Source organism: Oncorhynchus gorbuscha, linkage group LG06 (genome assembly GCF_021184085.1).
Source record: "Oncorhynchus gorbuscha isolate QuinsamMale2020 ecotype Even-year linkage group LG06, OgorEven_v1.0, whole genome shotgun sequence".
NCBI lineage: Eukaryota > Metazoa > Chordata > Actinopteri > Salmoniformes > Salmonidae > Oncorhynchus > Oncorhynchus gorbuscha.
In genome coordinates this window covers 107256499-107278671 of record NC_060178.1, presented here as the reverse complement: position 1 = coordinate 107278671, position 22173 = coordinate 107256499, and the positions used below count along the sequence as shown (strand labels likewise).

General features: G+C 48.0%; 1 protein-coding gene across 1 annotated transcript in view; it reads left to right on the top strand.

The window, feature by feature from the left end:
* LOC124038795 (collagen alpha-1(XIX) chain-like) overlaps positions 1–22173 on the top strand; it is a 238629-nt gene that overhangs the window by 162703 nt on the left and 53753 nt on the right. Inside the window, exons 12-13 of the mRNA XM_046354858.1 lie at positions 21387–21440; positions 21553–21597. Of these exons, the coding sequence (XP_046210814.1) occupies positions 21387–21440; positions 21553–21597 (99 nt within the window). The remainder of the gene's footprint in view (positions 1–21386; positions 21441–21552; positions 21598–22173) is intronic.

Below are 22173 nucleotides of genomic sequence, written 5' to 3'. Positions count from 1 at the left end.
TGTAGGAGAGATCCACACTAGTCCTAATTGAGACTCATATGTAGGAGAGATCCACACTAGTCCTAATTGAGACTCATATGTAGGAGAGATCCACACTAGTCCTAATTGAGACTCATATGTAGGAGAGATCCACACTAGTCCTAATTGAGACTCATATGTAGGAGAGATCCACACTAGTCCTAATTGAGACTCATATGTAGGAGAGATCCACACTAGTCCTAATTGAGACTCATATGTAGGAGAGATCCACACTAATTGAGACTCATCTGTAGGAGAGATCCACACTAGTCCTAATTGAGACTCATCTGTAGGAGAGATCCACACTAGTCCTAATTGAGACTCATATGTAGGAGAGATCCACACTAGTCCTAATTGAGACTCATCTGTAGGAGAGATCCACACTAGTCCTAATTGAGACTCATCTGTAGGAGAGATCCACACTAGTCCTAATTGAGACTCATATGTAGGAGAGATCCACACTAGTCCTAATTGAGACTCATCTGTAGGAGAGATCCACAGTAGTCCTAATTGAGACTCGTCTGCAGGAGAGATCCACACTAGTCCTAATTGAGTCTCATCTCTCAGAGGCATGCCGGACTATCAGGGTATTCAATACTATCGACGCAGCACTATCGCCGGCCTAAGGTGTTACTGAACATTGAGAAAATGAGCCTGAACCATCATTGTCATCTAAGAAATGATCACTGTCACCCTAAGAACCATCACTGTCACCCTAAGAGTCACCCTAAGATCCACCTGGCTTAACTGGTGCCTCGAGAGACACTACCACTCTCATTGTCACTCAATGCCTAGGTTTACCTCCACTGTACTCACATCCTACCATACCCTTGTCTGTACATTATGCCCTGAATCTATGCTGCCACGCCCAGAAATCTGCTCTTTTAATTCTCTGTTCCCAACACACTACACGACCAGATCATATAGCCTTTAGCCGTACCCTTATCCTACTCCTCCTCTGTTCCTCTGGTGATGTAGAAGTTAACCCAGACCTTATAGGCCCCAGCACCACACCTATTCCCAGGCACTCTCATTTGTTGACTTCTGTATCCGTAAAAGCCTTGGTTTCATGCATGTTAACATCGGAAGCCTCTTCTCGAAGTTTGTTTTATTTACTGCTTTAGCACACTCCGTCAACCCTGATGTCCTAGCTGTATCTGAATCCTGGTTTAGGAAGGCCACCAAAAATTCTGACATTTCCATCCCCAACTACAACATTTTCCGACAACATAGAACTGCCAAAGGTGACGGAGTTTCAATCTACTGCAGAGATAGCCTGCAGAGCTCTGTCATATTATCCAGGTCTGTGCCCAGACAATTCAAGCTTCTATTTTTTTAAATCCACCTCTCCAGAAATAAGTCTATCATCGTTACCGCTTGTTATAGACCCCCTTCAGCTTCCAGCTGTGCCCTGGACACCATATGTGAATTGATTGCCCCCCATCTATCTTCAGAGTTCGTACTGTTATGTGACCTAAACTGGGATATGCTTAACACCCCGGCCGTCCTACAATCTAAGCTAGATGCCCTCAATCTCACACAAATAATCAAGGAACCTACCAGGTACAACCCTAAATCCGTAACCATGGGCACCCTCATAAATATCCTCCTGACCAACTAGCCATTCTAAATACAACTCTGCTGTCTTCAACCAGGATCTCAGCGATCACTGCCTCATTGCCTGCATGTATCTATAGAAGGGTTGTGTCCAGTAGGTATAAACAGAAGACAACTCAACATGTATCTATAGAAGGGTTGTGTCCAGTAGGTATAAACAGAAGACAACTCAACATGTATCTATAGAAGGGTTGCGTCCAGTAGGTATAAACAGTAGACAACTCAACATGTATCTATAGAAGGGTTGTGTCCAGTAGGTATAAACAGAAGACAACTCAACATGTATCTATAGAAGGGTTGTGTCCAGTAGGTATGAACAGTAGACAACTCAACATGTATCTATAGAAGGGTTGTGTCCAGTAGGTAAACACAGAAGACAACTCAACATGTATCTATAGAAGGGTTGTGTCCAGTAGGTATAAACAGAAGACAACTCAACATGTATCTATAGAAGTGTTGTGTCCAGTAGGTATAAACAGAAGACAACTCAACATGTATCTATAGAAGGGTTGTGTCCAGTAGGTATATACAGAAGACAACTCAACATGTATCTATAGAAGGGTTGTGTCCAGTAGGTATAACACAGAAGACAACTCAACATGTATCTATAGAAGTGTTGTGTCCAGTAGGTAAACACAGAAGACAACTCAACATGTATCTATAGAAGGGTTGTGTCCAGTAGGTATAAACAGAAGACAACTCAACATGTATCTATAGAAGTGTTGTGTCCAGTAGGTATAAACAGAAGACAACTCAACATGTATCTATAGAAGGGTTGTGTCCAGTAGGTATATACAGAAGACAACTCAACATGTATCTATAGAAGGGTTGTGTCCAGTAGGTATAACACAGAAGACAACTCAACATGTATCTATAGAAGTGTTGTGTCCAGTAGGTATAAACAGAAGACAACTCAACATGTATCTATAGAAGGGTTGTGTCCAGTAGGTATAAACAGAACACAACTCAACATGTATCTATAGAAGGGTTGTGTCCAGTAGGTATAAACAGTAGACAACTCAACATGTATCTATAGAAGGGTTGTGTCCAGTAGCTATAAAACAGAAGAAACCTCTATAAAACAGAGCCTATAATATCTACATCTGGGAGGTACTATCTAGTACTATCTGAACTTTTCCTATAAGAACAGAGCCACCCCTAGCCTTTTGGCGGCCCTAAGCAATATTTGGTTGGGGGGCCCCTCTCACCTCCCTGGGCAAAACATTTTAGTGCCCCCCTTCTTGGCAGTGGATTTTGTTGTTGCAGTGTTAAAGTTACCTTTCTGCAATTCTACACATTTTGCCATGACTTACAGTATGCCATGTTAATGATATCTGAGTGAGTGACTAACCAAATCAATAGGGTCCCCTGGGGGTTAAGGGCCCTGGGCACATGCCATGTTAATGATATCTGAGTGAGTGACTAATGTGACGACCCTCCCACTCTGTCTGCCGTATTCTGTCTTTGTTCTTGTTGCAACTTGATTTTAGCACGCTCCATATCTTGTTTAAATGCCAATTCCTTTTCATATTTCACACGATCATGCTCTAGCTTCTCACGATCATGCTGCCGATCATGCTCTAGCTTCTCACGATCATGCTCTAGCTGTAACAAAAGCAGTTCTTTCTGCTGTTCAAAAAGAAGGCTACTAGGACTAACCGATGGAATGGCCATTGTAACGTTATGGGGAGACAACAAATCCTCAGCAGAGGCTGGCCCGGTGGTAACTTCAAGAATACCACTCTCCATCAGATTGGCTTTCAATATCAACCTAATAGAATTCTTTAGACGTTTATCACTAATCTCAACCTTGTAGTGTTCCGCGACCTTCAACAGCTGTTCTTTAGTACCTAAATCTAACAATTCCTCTGATGGAGAGCGAATGAACTTATCTACATAAGACGCCATAATCACACAAAAAAATTCTCGCTCTTCCCTTCTGCTGAGCACACCAGAACACAACCCGAGAATTGACAATCACCCTGAGCACCACAGAAGAGAGATGAGATATGGAGCTTCCCCAAAACCTACAATAACTCAACCCTAGTCTTCGTGCAGATTTGCGGTGGGAATTTACGCACTGTAGCCCGCTGGCAAGGAAATAGAACTCCCCAGCATGCTGGCAAATTCCACCAAGCCACGGATGTGCCCCGAGACAACTGCTCAGTCCACAGACACCACACAAAAATAACAAACATTAACCATGCCCAACATATTCCAAAAAATGAAACACGTCGCTAAACCTATCAGGGGAAAAAGGCTATAGCTCCGGGTAGCAAGTTCCACTACCCTACCCAAATCTCCCACCGAGGTACACAGCAGATTACTCACTTCAGACTGACGTCCCAACAGAAAGTAGAACAAGAGTTCAGGCTAGGCAGGGCCTGGAAACTAACCATTATACTCTCTCCAACGCAGCACACAAACCAAACAACAAAGGCAACCAATACTGGGCCGATCACACTCAAACACCATATTCAAACTAAACACGTACCTCCACGGTCTCCCAAACCAATAGTTCAAAGATCCCGGATGAGCCCCCACTCTTTCCGAATACGGGGTTTTGCAAAGACACTTTTGTGAGTCAACACATACTCGTCCGCCAAAACCGCAGCTTCAGCAACATTCTTTACTTTCTGTTCATTAATATAAGTGGCAATACGATCAGGAATTGTGTCCTTAAATTGCTCTAACATAATCAGATCACACAGCCCTTGGAAAGTCACAACTGCAGAGGCAGAACACCAGCGATTAAACTGTAAAGATAACTGTCGCGCAAACTGGCTGCGGGTCGCCTCACAATCAATCTGGCAAAATGTGAGTTTGCTCAGGCGACCGTTACATACCTTGGAAAAGTGGTTGGGCAGGGTGAAGTGCGTCCTGTTCGGGCTAAAGTGGTGGCTATTGATGCTTTTCCACCACCAACTACTAAAAAGGAACTGATGCGTTTCTTGGGCATGATTGGTTATTACCGTAGTTTTTGTAATAACTTCTCTACTGTGGTCGCTCCCTTGACAGATATGCTGAAAGCTAAGGCTGTTTACGTTTGGTCTACTCGTTGTCAACACGCTTTTGAAGATTCAAAGAGGTTGCTTACCTCAACTCCAGTGCTGGCTGCTCCTCGCATGGATTTGTCATTTACCTTGCAGGTGGATGCTAGTCATGTGGGGGCAGGTGCAGTTTTGCTGCAAGCAGATGTGTCAATTTGGGACGCAGAGGCCTGTGTCAATTTGGGACGCAGAGGCCTGTGTCAATTTGGGACGCAGAGGCCTGTGTCAATTTGGGACGCAGAGGCCTGTGTCAATTTGGGACGCGGGAGGCCTGTGTCAATTTGGGACGCGGGAGGCCTGTGTCAATTTGGGACGCGGGAGGCCTGTGTCAATTTGGGACGCGGGAGGCCTGTGTCAATTTGGGACGCGGGAGGCCTGTGTCAATTTGGGACGCGGGAGGCCTGTGTCAATTTGGGACGCGGGAGGCCTGTGTCAATTTGGGACGCGGGAGGCCTGTGTCAATTTGGGACGCGGGAGGCCTGTGTCAATTTGGGACGCGGGAGGCCTGTGTCAATTTGGGACGCGGGAGGCCTGTGTCAATTTGGGACGCGGGAGGCCTGTGTCAATTTGGGACGCGGGAGGCCTGTGTCAATTTGGGACGCGGGAGACCTGTGTCAATTTGGGACGCGGGAGGATGGTATGTTGTTCCGGGGTCCTTGTTGGTCCCCGGTTTTATGGGGGGGAATGTGACGACCCTCCCACTCTGTCTGCCGTATTCTGTCTTTGTTCTTGTTTCCTTATTAGGATGCCGGTGGGCGGAGTTGGGAGGGTCGTCAGCTACATGGGAAACACCTGGGCCAGGTGTCTCCCAGGATAAATAGACCTCTTCCACATTCATGGAGGAGACTCTCTCCATGCAGACACCTGTTGTAGATTGTGGTGTGGTTCTTGGTGGCCTTTTGTTTGTTTGCTTTGGCACCTTTCAACACCCTGCATTATCACATTCATGCATGCAAAACACTCACTTACACTACGGACTACTGATTACACACACCATTGGATATTTTCCTTAGTTGCTTTAGTTAATAAATATATCTTTTGTTACTCCTTATCTCCACGTTGTCTCCCTTTGTTACGGGCTTTGAGCCGGTTCGTGACACTAACCAAATCAATAGGGGCCCCCTGGGGGTTAGGGGCCCTGGGCACATGCCATGTTAATGATATCTGATTGAGTGACTAACCAAATCAATGGGGGACACTGGGGGTTAGGGGCCCGGGGCACATGCCATGTTAATGATATCTGAGTGAGTGACTAACCAAATCAATAGGGGCCCCCTGGGGGTTAGGGGCCCTGGGCTCATGCCATGTTAATGATATCTGAGTGAGTGACTAACCAAATCAATAGGGGCCCCTGGGGGTTAGGGGCCCTGGGCACATGCCATGTTAATGATATCTGAGTGAGTGACTAACCAAATCAATAGGGGCCCCTGGGGGTTAGGGGCCCTGGGCACATGCCATGTTAATGATATCTGAGTGAGTGACTAACCAAATCAATAGGGGCCCCCTGGGGTTAGGGGCCCTGGGCTCATGCCATGTTAATGATATCTGAGTGAGTGACTAACCAAATCAATAGGGGCCCCTGGGGGTTAGGGGCCCTGGGCACATGCCATGTTAATGATATCTGAGTGAGTGACTAACCAAATCAATAGGGGCCCCCTGGGGGTTAGGGGCCCTGGGCACATGCCATGTTAATGATATCTGAGTGAGTGACTAACCAAATCAACAGGGGCCCCCTGGGGGTTAGGCGACCTGGGCACATGCCATGTGTGCCTGGTCGGTCATTTGGTAGCTGTCTAGCAGTGATGGGGAAGCTACTCTGAAAATCTAGTTTACCATTTACCAAGCTACAAATTACTTCACATTGGAAGAAGCTAAGCTAAACTAAAGCTACCCTTATGAATTTTTGTTTTACTAAACTAAAGCTACCCTTATGAAAAATATAGTTTACTAAACTAAAGCTACCCTTATGAAAAATATAGTTTACTAAACTAAAGCTACCCTTGTGAAAAATATAGTTTACTAAACTAAAGCTACCCTTATGAAAAATATAGTTTACTAAACTAAAGCTACCCTTATGAAAAATATAGTTTACTAAACTAAAGCTACCCTTATGAAAAATATAGTTTACTAAACTAAAGCTACCCTTATGAAAAATATAGTTTACTAAACTTCAGTTACTTATAAAAAAAGTAGTTCACTTCATCCAAACTACTGCGTGAAGAATTATCATCTAACTCTGAAACGTCATAGACTATATATGGCCAGAACAGATCACTGTGGAGTCAGATGTCAACAGAATGTGTAATTTAGCCTATTAAACACAAAAAGTGAGAATTAGGCAGGTCTGATACCGAAAAAGAAAGGACCTTCTTACTTACTTCACCCATATTTTATTTGACAAAAAAAGAGTATTATTTCGTTCTAGGAGTTAGCTACTCTACAAGGGAAAAACATAATGAACTACTGAAAACACTACCAAGATTTCATATCGTTCAACTACCACCAAGCTACTGCAAAATGTAATTACATTTTCTAGTTGAAGTAAATGTAGTTCACTCCTCCCCAACACCGCTGACTAGACCAACTTGACTAGCCATCTATAAAATGTTAGCTGATGTGCTAATTGAGTGAATGACAGTGACTGACATAAAAAGTGGAACACTGCTGATGTTCAACCATATTTAGACATTTCACCTCGTTTATTCTACTTTTCTTACTCTCAGCAGGAAATTAGTTCCTAAAAAAAAATTTTTACGCAGACTACACAGCGCCTTCAATTATAAATCCCTTGTTTGAATATTTCCTGTTAAAACGTTGTCAAATGTTTTGCAACAGCTGCCCTAATGAACATTTCTAATTTACACTCTACTGCTTCCTGCTGCCTTTTAGTAACCAACTGGACTTTGTTGATATGGAATGATTCTGTTATTTGACCCATTCTACTATGTTCATGCACTGACACTCTGATTAAACTTGTGATAATGAGAATTCAAACCAGATAGACAGAAAGATGGTGCTCATCTTCCGTCACTGTCACCGCCATGCTCAATAGGTTCAATTATCTTTAGCATCACCTCAGCTGCTGACCGTTACGGTTCTCCCACATTTCTTTCTGTACTCTCTGACACCTTAATAACTCATTAGGCCTCACAAATGGCACCCTATTGCCTATTTAGTGCACTACTTTGGACCAGAGCCCATATAATGTGCAATATCAGACGTACCCACATAGTTATAGGATACAACATCGTAGGAAAAAGGGAGGACAAGGAGGATGTCAGTGTCCTGATAGTACCCCTGTCATGTGATGTGCCAGCTAGCCTCAGTGTCCTGATAGTACCCCTGTCATGTGATGTACCAGCTAGCCTCATTGTCCTGATTGTACCCCTGTCATGTGATGTACCAGCTAGCCTCATTGTCCTGATAGTACCCCTGTCATGTGATGTCCCAGCTAGCCTAGGTGTCCTGCTAGTACCCCTGTCATGTGATGTACCAGCTAGCCTCAGTGTCCTGATTGTACCCCTGTCATGTGACGTACCAGCTAGCCTAGGTATCCTGCTAGTACCCCTGTCATGTGATGTACCAGCTAGCCTCAGTGTCCTGATTGTACCCCTGTCATGTGACGTACCAGCTAGCCTCAGTGTCCTGATTGTACCCCTGTCATGTGACGTACCAGCTAGCCTCAGTGTCCTGATAGTACCCCTGTCATGTGATGTACCAGCTAGCCTCAGTGTCCTGATTGTACCCCTGTCATATGACGTACCAGCTAGCCTAGGTGTCCTGCTAGTACCCCTGTCATGTGATGTACCAGCTAGCCTCAGTGTCCTGATTGTACCCCTGTCATGTGATGTCCCAGCTAGCCTCAATGTCCTGAGAGTACCCCTGTCATGTGACGTACCAGCTAGCCTCAGTGTCCTGAGAGTACCCCTGTCATGTTATGTACCAGCTAGCCTCAGTGTCCTGATTGTACCCCTGTCATGTGATGTCCCAGCTAGCCTCAATGTCCTGAGAGTACCCCTTTCATGTGACGTACCAGCTAGCCTCAGTGTCCTGAGAGTACCCCTGTCATGTGATGTACCAGCTAGCCTCAGTGTCCTGCTAGTACCCCTGTCATGTGTTGTACCAGCTAGCCTCAGTGTCCTGAGAGTACCTCTGTCATGTGATATACCAGCTAGCCTCAGTGTCCTGAGAGTACCCCTGTCATGTGACGTACCAGCTAGCCTCAGTGTCCTGAGAGTACCCCTGTCATGTGATGTACCAGCTAGTCTCAGTTTCCTGATAGTACCCCTTTCATGTGAGACTACTGGGACTACTGTTTCAACATGATTTGTGATTGACTAAGGAGACACGGAGGACTGGCATCTCTCAACCAATAGTGGTGCTGTGCATATTAAATAACGCCCTCACTGACACGCACATGCACACCCTCACGGACACACAAACGCACACGCACACAGTCACAGACACACAGACAGCCTCTCTTCCTCTCCCTCCTGCTGCTTGTCTCTCAGTGTGACTCAGTGCTCCTTCTCATCACAGACAGATGGCCATTACCTACAGTGCTTTAGCAAAAGGCCTGCAGTCATTTTCATGGAACCCCCGGGTGTTGAAGCTAACCACGAGGTATGTGAGAGAGTCAGAGAGTGAGAGACGGGGATAGAAATCGAGAAAGGCAGAGTCACAATGAGGCCCTCCTACTGCCCCGGAAACAAACACACCACCCCCCTCTTATGGTCCACTTGTTCCGGTGACCATAACAGGAATGAAAGCGTTGTGTACCGGGTCAGTCAGAGGCAGTGGGACAAAACCTCTTGAACGTAGCGGATGCGTTGATCATGTTGTATAGGTCCAGTGGTCTGTGTTGATGTTGATGTTGGCCTCGGCTAGAAGGTTTTTAATGGCTCCTGTACCCTGAGAAAAGAGAAAGGTGGCTGACCAGCTGGCTGGACAAACTTGTATTGTGTTACTCCTGGACAGAGAAACCATTTGTCTCTGCTTCTCTCTACAGGTCTAAGTTGACGGTACTGTGTGCCTCAGCCAGACTTGATCTCAAATCCAAAATGTTGGAGTATAAAGCCGTATTTCAAATACTGTATTAGCTTCACTGTCCACATACATACGTAGAGGTGTGTATACTTTTAGTGGGATGGTACCGGAATGGTTGCATTTTTCGTAGCAAGGAAAATTGGTGGACTTCATGGAAAATACTCAAACTGCAGCACACACCATACCATCTCCCTGTGGGCCACCATAATGACACCGTTCTTCAACGGGTCGTTCAGTGCCGTTTCTGTTGAATTAAACATTCAACACCATTCTGTCACGCTGAAGGCATCCAGGGATAGTGTTGTGTCTGAAGGCACCAGGGGTAGTGTTGTGTCTGAAGGCACCAGGGATAGTGTTGTGTCTGAAGGCACCAGGGGTAGTGTTGTGTCTGAAGGCATCCAGGGGTAGTGTTGTGTCTGAAGGCACCAGGGGTAGTGTTGTGTCTGAAGGCACCAGGGGTAGTGTTGTGTCTGAAGGCACCAGGGGTAGTGTTGTGTCTGAAGGCACCAGGGGTAGTGTTGTGTCTGAAGGCACCAGGGGTAGTGTTGTGTCTGAAGGCACCAGGGGTAGTGTTGTGTCTGAAGGCACCAGGGGTAGTGTTGTGTCTGAAGGCATCCAGGGATAGTGTTGTGTCTGAAGGCACCAGGGGTAGTGTTGTGTCTGAAGGCACCAGGGGTAGTGTTGTGTCTGAAGGCACCAGGGGTAGTGTTGTGTCTGAAGGCACCAGGGGTAGTGTTGTGTCTGAAGGCACCAGGGATAGTGTTGTGTCTGAAGGCACCAGGGGTAGTGTTGTGTCTGAAGGCACCAGGGTAGTGTTGTGTCTGAAGGCACCAGGGGTAGTGTTGTGTCTGAAGGCACCAGGGGTAGTGTTGTGTCTGAAGGCACCAGGGGTAGTGTTGTGTCTGAAGGCACCAGGGATAGTGTTGTGTCTGAAGGCACCAGGGGTAGTGTTGTGTCTGAAGGCACCAGGGGTAGTGTTGTGTCTGAAGGCACCAGGGGTAGTGTTGTGTCTGAAGGCACCAGGGGTAGTGTTGTGTCTGAAGGCACCAGGGGTAGTGTTGTGTCTGAAGGCACCAGGGGTAGTGTTGTGTCTGAAGGCACCAGGGGTAGTGTTGTGTCTGAAGGCACCAAGGCACCAGGGGTAGTGTTGTGTCTGAAGGCACCAGGGGTAGTGTTGTGTCTGAAGGCACCAGGGGTAGTGTTGTGTCTGAAGGCACCAGGGGTAGTGTTGTGTCTGAAGGCACCAGTGGTGTCTGAAGGCACCAGGGGTAGTGTTGTGTCTGAAGGCACCAGGGGTAGTGTTGTGTCTGAAGGCACCAGGGTAGTGTTGTGTCTGAAGGCACCAGGGGTAGTGTTGTGTCTGAAGGCACCAGGGGTAGTGTTGTGTCTGAAGGCACCAGGGATAGTGTTGTGTCTGAAGGCACCAGGGGTAGTGTTGTGTCTGAAGGCACCAGGGTAGTGTTGTGTCTGAAGGCACCAGGGGTAGTGTTGTGTCTGAAGGCACCAGGGGTAGTGTTGTGTCTGAAGGCACCAGGGGTAGTGTTGTGTCTGAAGGCACCAGGGGTAGTGTTGTGTCTGAAGGCACCAGGGGTAGTGTTGTGTCTGAAGGCACCAGGGGTAGTGTTGTGTCTGAAGGCACCAGGGGTAGTGTTGTGTCTGAAGGCACCAGGGGTAGTGTTGTGTCTGAAGGCACCAGGGGTAGTGTTGTGTCTGAAGGCACCAGGGGTAGTGTTGTGTCTGAAGGCACCAGGGGTAGTGTTGTGTCTGAAGGCACCAGGGGTAGTGTTGTGTCTGAAGGCACCAGGGGTAGTGTTGTGTCTGAAGGCACCAGGGGTAGTGTTGTGTCTGAAGGCACCAGGGGTAGTGTTGTGTCTGAAGGCACCAGGGGAAGGCACCAGGGGTAGTGTTGTGTCTGAAGGCACCAGGGTGTTGTGTCTGAAGGCACCAGGGGTAGTGTTGTGTCTGAAGGCACCAGGGGTAGTGTTGTGTCTGAAGGCACCAGGGGTAGTGTTGTGTTGTGTCTGAAGGCACCAGGGGTAGTGTTGTGTCTGAAGGCACCAGGGGTAGTGTTGTGTCTGAAGGCACCAGGGATAGTGTTGTGTCTGAAGGCACCAGGGGTAGTGTTGTGTCTGAAGGCACCAGGGGTAGTGTTGTGTCTGAAGGCACCAGGGGTAGTGTTGTGTCTGAAGGCACCAGGGATAGTGTTGTGTCTGAAGGCACCAGGGGTAGTGTTGTGTCTGAAGGCACCAGGGGGTAGTGTTGTGTCTGAAGGCACCAGGGATAGTGTTGTGTCTGAAGGCACCAGGGGTAGTGTTGTGTCTGAAGGCACCAGGGGTAGTGTTGTGTCTGAAGGCACCAGGGGTAGTGTTGTGTCTGAAGGCACCAGGGGTAGTGTTGTGTCTGAAGGCACCAGGGGTAGTGTTGTGTCTGAAGGCACCAGGGGTAGTGTTGTGTCTGAAGGCACCAGGGATAGTGTTGTGTCTGAAGGCACCAGGGGTAGTGTTGTGTCTGAAGGCACCAGGGGTAGTGTTGTGTCTGAAGGCACCAGGGGTAGTGTTGTGTCTGAAGGCACCAGGGGTAGTGTTGTGTCTGAAGGCACCAGGGGGGGCACCAGGGGTAGTGTTGTGTCTGAAGGCACCAGGGGTAGTGTTGTGTCTGAAGGCACCAGGGTAGTGTTGTGTCTGAAGGCACCAGGGATAGTGTTGTGTCTGAAGGCACCAGGGTAGTGTTGTGTCTGAAGGCACCAGGGTAGTGTTGTGTCTGAAGGCACCAGGGGTAGTGTTGTGTCTGAAGGCACCAGGGGTAGTGTTGTGTCTGAAGGCACCAGGGGTAGTGTTGTGTCTGAAGGCACCAGGGATAGTGTTGTGTCTGAAGGCACCAGGGATAATGTTGTGGCAGGATGTTTATTTAAGAGGACAGGATGAAGGCACCAGGGATAGTGCTGTGGCAGGGTGTTTATTTAAGAGGACAGGATGGGACACATTTTGACAGGTGTGGGGATTGTGTGTGTGTGTGTGTGCTTGCATGCATATGAGAAAGAGAGAGAGAGAGAGAGAGAGAGAGAGAGAGAGAGAGAGAGAGAGAGAGAGAGAGAGAGAGAGAGAGAGAGAGAGAGAGAGAGAGAGAAAGAGAGAGAGAAAGAGCGAGAGAGAGAGAGATATATAGAGAGAGATACCAGTAGATTTGACACACAACCAATAGAATAGACACACTGCCACACATCCAGTAGGATAGGCACACATTCAGTAGGATAGGCACACATCCAGTAGGATAGACACACACCCAGTAGGGCTGACTCACATCCAGTAGGATAGACACACATCCAGTAGGATAGACACACCATCCCACATCCAGTAGGGCTGACTCACATCCAGTAGGATAGACACACCGACTCACATCCAGTAGGGCTGACTCACATCCAGTAGGATAGACAGACATCCAGTAGGGCTGACACACATCCAGTAGGGTTGACACACATCCAGTAGGATAGACACACATCCAATAGGGCTCACACACGCCCAGTAGGATAGACACACATCCAGTAGGGCTGACACACATCCAGTAGGGCTGACTCACATCCAGTAGGATAGACACACATCCAATAGGGCTCACCCACGTCCAGTAGGATTGACACACATCCAGTATGGCTGACACACATCCAGTAGGGTTGACACACATCCAGTAGGTTAGACACACTGACTCACATCCAGTAGGGCTGACTCACATCCAGTAGGATAGACAGACATCCAGTAGGGCTGACACACATCCAGTAGGGTTGACACACATCCAGTAGGATAGACACACATCCAATAGGGCTCACACACGCCCAGTAGGATAGACACACATCCAGTAGGGCTGACACACATCCAGTAGGGCTGACTCACATCCAGTAGGATAGACACACATCCAATAGGGCTCACACACGTCCAGTAGGATTGACACACATCCAGTAGGGCTGACACACATCCAGTAGGGTTGACACACATCCAGTAGGTTAGACACACTGACTCACATCCAGTAGGGCTGACTCACATCCAGTAGGATAGACACACATCCAGTAGGGCTGACACACATCCAGTAGGGTTGACACACATCCAGTAGGTTAGACACACTGACTCACATCCAGTAGGGCTGACTCACATCCAGTAGGATAGACACACATCCAGTAGGGCTGACACACATCCAGTAGGGCTGACTCACATCCAGTAGGGCTGACACACATCCAGTAGGGCTGACACACATCCAGTAGGGCTGACACACATCCAGTAGGATAGACACACATCCAGTAGGGCTGACTCACATCCAGTAGGGCTGACACACATCCAATAGGGCTGACTCACATCCAGTAGGATAGACACACATCCAATAGGGCTCACACACGTCCAGTAGGATAGACACACATCCAGTAGGGCTGACACACATCCAGTAGGATAGACAAACACCCAGTAGGGCTGACACACATACAGTAGGATAGACACACATCCAATAGGGCTGACACAAATCCAGTAGGATAGACACACATCCAGTAGGGCTGACTCACATCCAGTAGGATTGACACACATCCAATAGGGCTCACACACGTCCAGTAGGATAGACACACATCCAGTAGGGCTGACACACATCCAGTAGGGTTGACTCACATCCAGAAGGGCTGACTCACATACAGTAGGGTTGACACACATCCAGTAGGGCTGACACACATCCAGTAGGGCTGACTCACATACAGTAGGGTTGACACACATCCAGTAGGGCTAAACACATCCATTAGGGCTGACACGCATCCAGTAAGGCTGACTCACATCCAGTAGAATTGACACACATCCAGTAGGTTTGACACAAATCCAATAGGCTTGACAAACATCCAGTAGGGCTGACACACATCCAGTAAGGCTGACTCACATCCAGTAGAATTGACACACATCCAGTAGTATTAACACACATCCAGAAGGTAATAGTCCTATCTGATAATAAGGTAGAAGGTAATAGTCGTATCTGATAATAAGGTAGGAGGTTATAGTTCTATCCTATAATACGGTAGAAGGTAATAGTCCTATCTGATAATACGGTAGAATGTAATAGTCCTATCTGATAATAAGGTAGAATGTAATAGTCCTATCTGATAATAAGGTAGCTTCACGGTGAACAACACTCAACACCACTCACTGACTCACTCAATCCCTCCCTCCTTTCACTACTAGAGCTCTAGACAGAAATATGAGAGTTCTGCTTCTCTAAATTGTAGCTTGCCTAACATATGTCTCTCTGTGATTGGAGTCCCCTCTCCCTCTCCCTTAGAGAAGTCTGTAGCATGCTCAGTTTGTGTGTGTGGCGGCATGCTCAGTGGGTGTGTGTGTGTTTGTTTGTGTGTGGCTAAAGGGAGAAGAGATACAAGGAGGGAGAGAGAGAGGGTGGGAGGTGGAGAGAATGAAAGAAAGAGGGGAGGAGGAGAGAAACAAGGAGAGAAACAAGGAGAGAGAGAGAGAGAGAGAGAGAGAGAGAGAGAGAGAGAGAGAGAGAGAGAGAGAGAGAGAGAGAGAGAGAGAGAGAGAGAGAGAGGGTCTCTCTCTCTCTCTCTCCTTGTTTCTCTCCTCCTCCCCTCTTTCTTTCATTCTCTCCACCTCCCACCCTCTCTCTCTCCCTCCTTGTATCTCTTCTCCCTTTGCCTTTAGCCTCTGCAGTGCTCAGTCTGCCCCTGTTTGGGTCTGTCTGTCAGTGGGAGAGAGATGCTGTTATGGAGATGTGATTCATGGAGTACTCTGCCTATCCCCTCACACTGTGCAACCCACACACACAAACAAACACACACACACCCACTGAGCATGCCACCACACACACAAACTGAGCGCGAGGAGGTGGAGAGAAAGAAAGAAAGAGAGGAAGAGAGAGAGAGAGAGACGGAGACAAAGGGGGGGGAAAGAGGTACTATAAAGAGAGAGAGAGAGAGAGAGAGAGAGAGAGAGAGAGAGAGAGAGAGAGAGAGAGAGAGAGAGAGAGAGAGAGAGAGACGGAGAGAAAGGGGGAAAGAGGTACTATAGAAGAGAGAGAGAGAGAGAGAGAGAGAGAGAGAGAGAGAGAGAGAGAGAGAGAGAGAGAGAGAGAGAGAGAGAGAGAGAGAGAGAGAGAGAGTGGGTGGTGGAGAGAAAGAAAGAGGGGGAGAGAGACAAGAAAGAGAGAGAGAGGGGTGGGAGGTGAAGAGAATGAAAGAAAGAGGGGAGGAGGAGAGAAACAAGGAGAGAGAGACAGAGAGAGAGAGTGGGTGGGGGTGGGAGGTGAGAGAGAAGAGAGAGAGAGAGAGAGAGAGAGAGAGAGAGAGAGAGAGAGAGAGAGAGAGAGAGAGAGAGAGAGAGAGAGAGAGAGAGAGAGAGAGAAGAGAGATAAAGAGAGATAAAGAGAGAGAGAGAGGAGGGAGAGAGAGGTAAATGTATAGAGAGAGGGAGAAGGAGGTAGAGAGAGAGAGAGAGAGAGAGAGAGAGAGAGAGAGAGAGAGAGAGAGAGAGAGAGAGAGAGAGAGAGAGAGAGAGAGAGAGAGAGAGAGAGAGAGAGAGAGAGAGAGAGAGAGGGATGGTGGAGAGAAAGAAAGAGAGGAGGAGAGACAAGGAGAGAGAGAGAGAGACCGTGAGAGAGAGGGAGTGGGAGTGGGAGGTGGAGAGAAAGAAAGAGAGAGAGAGAGAGAGAGAGAGAGAGAGAGAGAGAGAGAGAGAGAGAGAGAGAGAGAGGGTGGAAGGTGGAGAGGGACAAGGAGAGAGACAAGGAGAGAGACAAGGAGAGAGAAAGAGAGAGGGTGGAAGGTGGAGAGAAAGAAAGAGAGGAGGAGAGAGACAAGGAGAGAGAAAGAGAGGGTGGGAGGTGGAGAGAAAGAAAGAGAGGAGGAGAGAGACAAGGAGAGAGAGAGAGGGTGGGAGGTGGAGAGAATGAAAGAAAGAGGGGAGGAGGAGAGAAACAAGGAGAGAGAGACAGAGAGAGAGAGAGAGTGGGTGGGAGGTGGAGAGAAAGAAAGAAAGAGAGGAAGAGAGAGAGAGCGAGAGAGAGAGAGAGAGACTGAGACAAAGGGGGGAAAGAGGTACAAAATAAATGGAGAGGGAGAGAGAGAGAGAGAGAGAGAGAGAGAGAGAGAGAGAGAGAGAGAGAGAGAGAGAGAGAGAGAGAGGAGGGAGAGTGAGGTAAATGTATAGAGAGAGGGAGAAGGAGGGGGAGAGAGAGAGAGAGAGAGAGAGAGGGAGAGTGAGGTAAATGTATAGAGAGAGGGAGAAGGAGGGAGAGGAGAGAGAGAGAGAGAGAGAGAGAGAGAGAGAGAGAGAGAGAGAGAGAGAGAGAGAGAGAGAGAGAGAGAGAGAGAGAGAGAGAGGGTGGAAGGTGGAGAGGGACAAGGAGAGAGACAAGGAGAGAGACAAGGAGAGAGAAAGAGAGAGGGTGGAAGGTGGAGAGAAAGAAAGAGAGGAGGAGAGAGACAAGGAGAGAGAAAGAGAGGGTGGGAGGTGGAGAGAAAGAAAGAGAGGAGGAGAGAGACAAGGAGAGAGAGAGAGGGTGGGAGGTGGAGAGAATGAAAGAAAGAGGGGAGGAGGAGAGAAACAAGGAGAGAGAGACAGAGAGAGAGAGAGAGTGGGTGGGAGGTGGAGAGAAAGAAAGAAAGAGAGGAAGAGAGAGAGAGCGAGAGAGAGAGAGAGAGACTGAGACAAAGGGGGGGAAAGAGGTACAAAATAAATGGAAGGAGAGAGGGAGAGGAGAGAGAGAGAGAGAGAGAGAGAGAGAGAGAGAGAGAGAGAGAGAGAGAGAGAGAGAGAGAGAGAGAGAGGAGGGAGAGTGAGGTAAATGTATAGAGAGAGGGAGAAGGAGGGAGAGAGAGAGAGAGAGAGAGAGAGAGAGGAGGGAGAGTGAGGTAAATGTATAGAGAGAGGGAGAAGGAGGGAGAGAGAGAGAGAGAGAGAGAGAGAGAGGTAGAGAGAGAAGAAAGAGAGGGAGAGAGATAGAGAGGGAGAAGGAGGGAGAGAGATAGAGAGGGAGAAGGAGGGAGAGAGAGAGAGAGGGAGATATATTGAATAGACCGTAGTCTCCAGTTGTGCTGGTCCCCTCCCTGCCTTGTGCACCACTGGGCTCCACGTTACTGTTCATTTAGCACTACAGTATGTGAAGAGACATCAAACACAGGTATCCTGGGACAAGGCCTTACGGATGGTTACGACTATTTTACAAGAGAGGCCTGAATCGATAAACTATATGGTGAGGTTATATGTTTATTTTATTTTGCATTAATAACATTCATACAGTATAAACTATTCACAAGTCAATTAATGTTCACAATCAATTTATCCACAGAGGCTTCTCCCCTGTAATATATGAATAGGCCAGTCCATCTGTTCATGTATGGCAATTGTCTGCTTGTTTTGTTATGAATAGCTCATAACCCTCCCAACCAATCAGTGACTAGATCACATTAAAAGATAGGAACATCATAATGACTGTTGTTAAAGCACCATTTGGGAGAGAGACAGAGACAGAGCGAGAGAGACAGAAACAGAGCGAGAGAGACAGAGACAGAGACAGAGAGACAGACACAGAGACAGAGACAGAGACAGAGACAGAGACAGAGACAGAGCGAGAGAGACAGAAACAGAGCGAGAGAGACAGAGAGAGAGAGAGAGACAGAAACAGAGAGACAGACACAGAGCGAGAGGAGAGAGACAGAGACAGAGCGAGAGAGACAGAGAGAGAGAGAGAGACAGAAACAGAGAGACAGACACAGAGCGAGAGGAGAGAGACAGAGACAGAGCGAGAGAGACAGAAACAGAGCGAGAGAGACAGAAACAGAGCGAGAGAGACAGAGACAGAGACAGAGACAGAGACAGAGAGACAGACACAGAGCGAGAGAGAGACAGAGACAGAGCGAGAGAGACAGAGACAGAGAGACAGACACAGAGCGAGAGGAGAGAGACAGAGACAGAGCGAGAGAGACAGAAACAGAGCGAGAGAGACAGAGACAGAGACAGAGACAGAGAGACAGACACAGAGCGAGAGGAGAGAGACAGAGACAGAGCGAGAGAGACAGAGACAGAGAGACAGACACAGAGCGAGAGGAGAGAGACAGAGACAGAGCGAGAGAGACAGAAACAGAGCGAGAGAGACAGAGACAGAGACAGAGACAGAGACAGAGAGACAGACACAGAGCGAGAGGAGAGAGACAGAGACAGAGCGAGAGAGACAGAGACAGAGACAGAGAGACAGACACAGAGCGAGAGGAGAGAGACAGAGACAGAGCGAGAGAGACAGAAACAGAGCGAGAGAGACAGAGACAGAGAGACAGACACAGAGCGAGAGGAGAGAGACAGAGACAGAGCGAGAGAGACAGAAACAGAGCGAGAGAGACAAAGACAGAGCGAGAGAGACAAAGACAGAGACAGAGAGACAGACACAGAGCGAGAGGAGAGAGACAGAGACAGAGCGAGAGAGACAGAGACAGAGACAGAGACAGAGACAGAGAGACAGACACAGAGCGAGAGGAGAGAGACAAAGACAGAGCGAGAGAGACAAAGACAGAGACAGAGACAGAGAGACAGACACAGAGCGAGAGGAGAGAGACAGAGACAGAGCGAGAGAGACAGAAACAGAGCGAGAGAGACAAAGACAGAGCGAGAGAGACAGAGACAGAGACAGAGACAGAGACAGAGACAGAGACAGAGAGACAGACACAGAGCGAGAGAGACAGAGACAGAGACAGAGCGAGAGAGACAGACACAGAGCGAGAGGAGAGACAGAGACAGAGCGAGAGAGACAGACACAGAGCGAGCGAGAGAGACAGAGACAGAGCGAGAGAGACAGACAGAGCGAGAGAGACAGACACAGAGCGAGAGGAGAGAGACAGAGACAGAGAGACAGAAACAGAGCGAGAGAGACAGAGACAGAGACAGAGCGAGAGAGACAGACACAGAGCGAGAGGAGAGAGACAGAGACAGAGCGAGAGAGACAGACAGAGCGAGAGAGACAGACAGAGCGAGCGAGAGAGACAGAGACAGAGCGAGAGAGACAGACAGAGCGAGAGAGACAGACACAGAGTGAGAGGAGAGAGACAGAGACAGAGCGAGAGAGACAGAGACAGAGCGAGAGAGACAGAGACAGAGCGAGAGAGACAGAGACAGAGCGAGAGAGACAGACACAGAGCGAGAGGAGAGAGACAGAGCGAGAGGAGAGAGACAGACAGAGCGAGAGACAGACACAGAGCGAGAGGAGAGAGACAGAGACAGAGCGAGAGACAGACACAGAGCGAGAGGAGAGAGACAGAGACAGAGCGAGAGAGACAGACAGAGCGAGAGAGACAGACACAGAGCGAGAGAGAGAGACAGAGACAGGGGTTTGATGGAACTCAGCCAACAGAGAGTAGCAGTAGTCTAAATGGGCGATGCCTGAATTAGGACAAATGCCTGAATTAGGACAAGATATTGCATTAGGACAAGTGCCTGAATTAGGACAACTGCCTGAATGAGGACCTGCGCCACTTCCTGTGTGAGGTCACACTCTATGGATGTTGTAGAGCAGGAACCTGCAGGAGTCACTGTGTTGATGTTTTCAGAGAAGGACAGGGTGTTGTCCAGGGTCACGCTAAGGTTCTTTGCCCATCTGGGAGGTGGACACAGTGGCGTTGAGCACTTTAACTTCCCTTCTGCTGATTTCCTGTCCTTACTGCTCCAAGGTCCCTATTTTACAGATATAAAGGACCTCTGAAGAGAGCAGACGCCCACCCATCATTTCTGTGCCTTGTGAATAAGCCTGAGTCCACTCACACTCACTGGGTGGTATTGGCAGACTGTACAGTCCTATTCCACACAGAGAGAGAAAAGACTGCTGTGTAAAAGACGACAGCTGAAGAACTGTTGTCATCAAGTGCCATCTATTGGTGGAGAGGAGAATGATTCGATCAGGACCTGGTTGGTTCAGTGTGGAAAACTGCTGCAGTGCAACAGGGCTTCATAGTTCATTCTCTCAGTAGACCCATAGACGCAGCATCTACAATGATACAGACAACATGATGTGTTTCTGTTTATAAGCATGTGCTGTACGATCCTTAGGACATTTAAAGGGGTCATGTTAACACTCACACGCAGACACACATACACAGTCACACACACAACACTCTCGTCTCTTCTCTCTGCTGTCAATCATGTTGTACTTGTCTTGTATGTTCACATACATCCTCTATCTCTCTCACTATCTCTCTCTCTCTCTCTCTCTATCTCTCTCTCTCCTCTATCTCTATCTCTCTCATCCCCTCTCCCTCACTCTCTTTCTTTCTATCTCTCTCTCTCTCTCTCTCTCTCTCTCTCTCTCTCTCTCTCTCTCTCTCTCTCTCTCTCTCTCTCTCTCTTTCACTCACTCGCTCTCTTTCTCACTCTCACTCGCTCTCTTTCTCTCTCATCTATCTCTCTCATTCTCTCTCATTCTATCTCTCTCTCTCTCTCTCTCTCTCTCTCTCTCTCTCTCTCTCTCTCTCTCTCTCTCTCTCTCTCTCTCTCTCTCTCTCTCTCTCTCTCTCTCTCTCTCACTCTCCTCTATCTCACTCTCTCTCCTCTCTCTCTCTCTATCTCTCTCATCCCCCCTCCCTCACTCTCTTTCTATGTCTCTCTCTCCTCTATCTCTCTCTCTCTCTCTCTCTCTGTTCTCATCCAGGGGGTGAAGGGTGACTCTGGAATCCCAGGAGACAAAGGAGATCAAGGTGATCCGGTATGTAACACACACACAGCACACACCCTTCCAACACATTATTGTGGTGACATTTAAAGTGGCTGTCATTAACCATGAACACTAACCTTTGACCTTTGGCCTTCTCCCTCAGGGTCAGCCTGGTGGAGACGGAGCCTCTGGGATGAAAGGACAGAAGGTGAGTCACATCACATGGTGTGTGTGTGTGTGTGTGTGTGTGTGTGTGTGTGTGTGTGTGTGTGTGTGTGTGTGTGTGTGTGTGTGTGTGTGTGTGTGTGTGTGTGTGTGTGTGTGTGTGTGTGTGTGTGTGTGTGTGTGTGTGTGTGTGTGTGTGTGTGTGTGTGAGCTCCAGTCTGATTATCCCTGATCTATTTATCTTTCCTGCATTCATTTATGTCTCAATCTGGCTGCAAATTAACTCTCTTATAATCATATTTCATCATTGTTAATTGTCACACACACACACACACACACACACACACACACACACACACACACACACACACACACACACACACACACACACACACACACACACACACACACACACACACACACACACACACACACACACACACACACACACACACACACCATGTGACTCACCTTATGTTCTTTCATCTCGGAAGCGTCCTTGTTTAACCCACTACAGTATATCAGTGTACCAACCCCACTAACCCAATCAACTGAAACCGGTTGTCATTAAGTAGATGTAAATAGTGTTTGAATGAATGCTACTGTCGGTTATGACTGA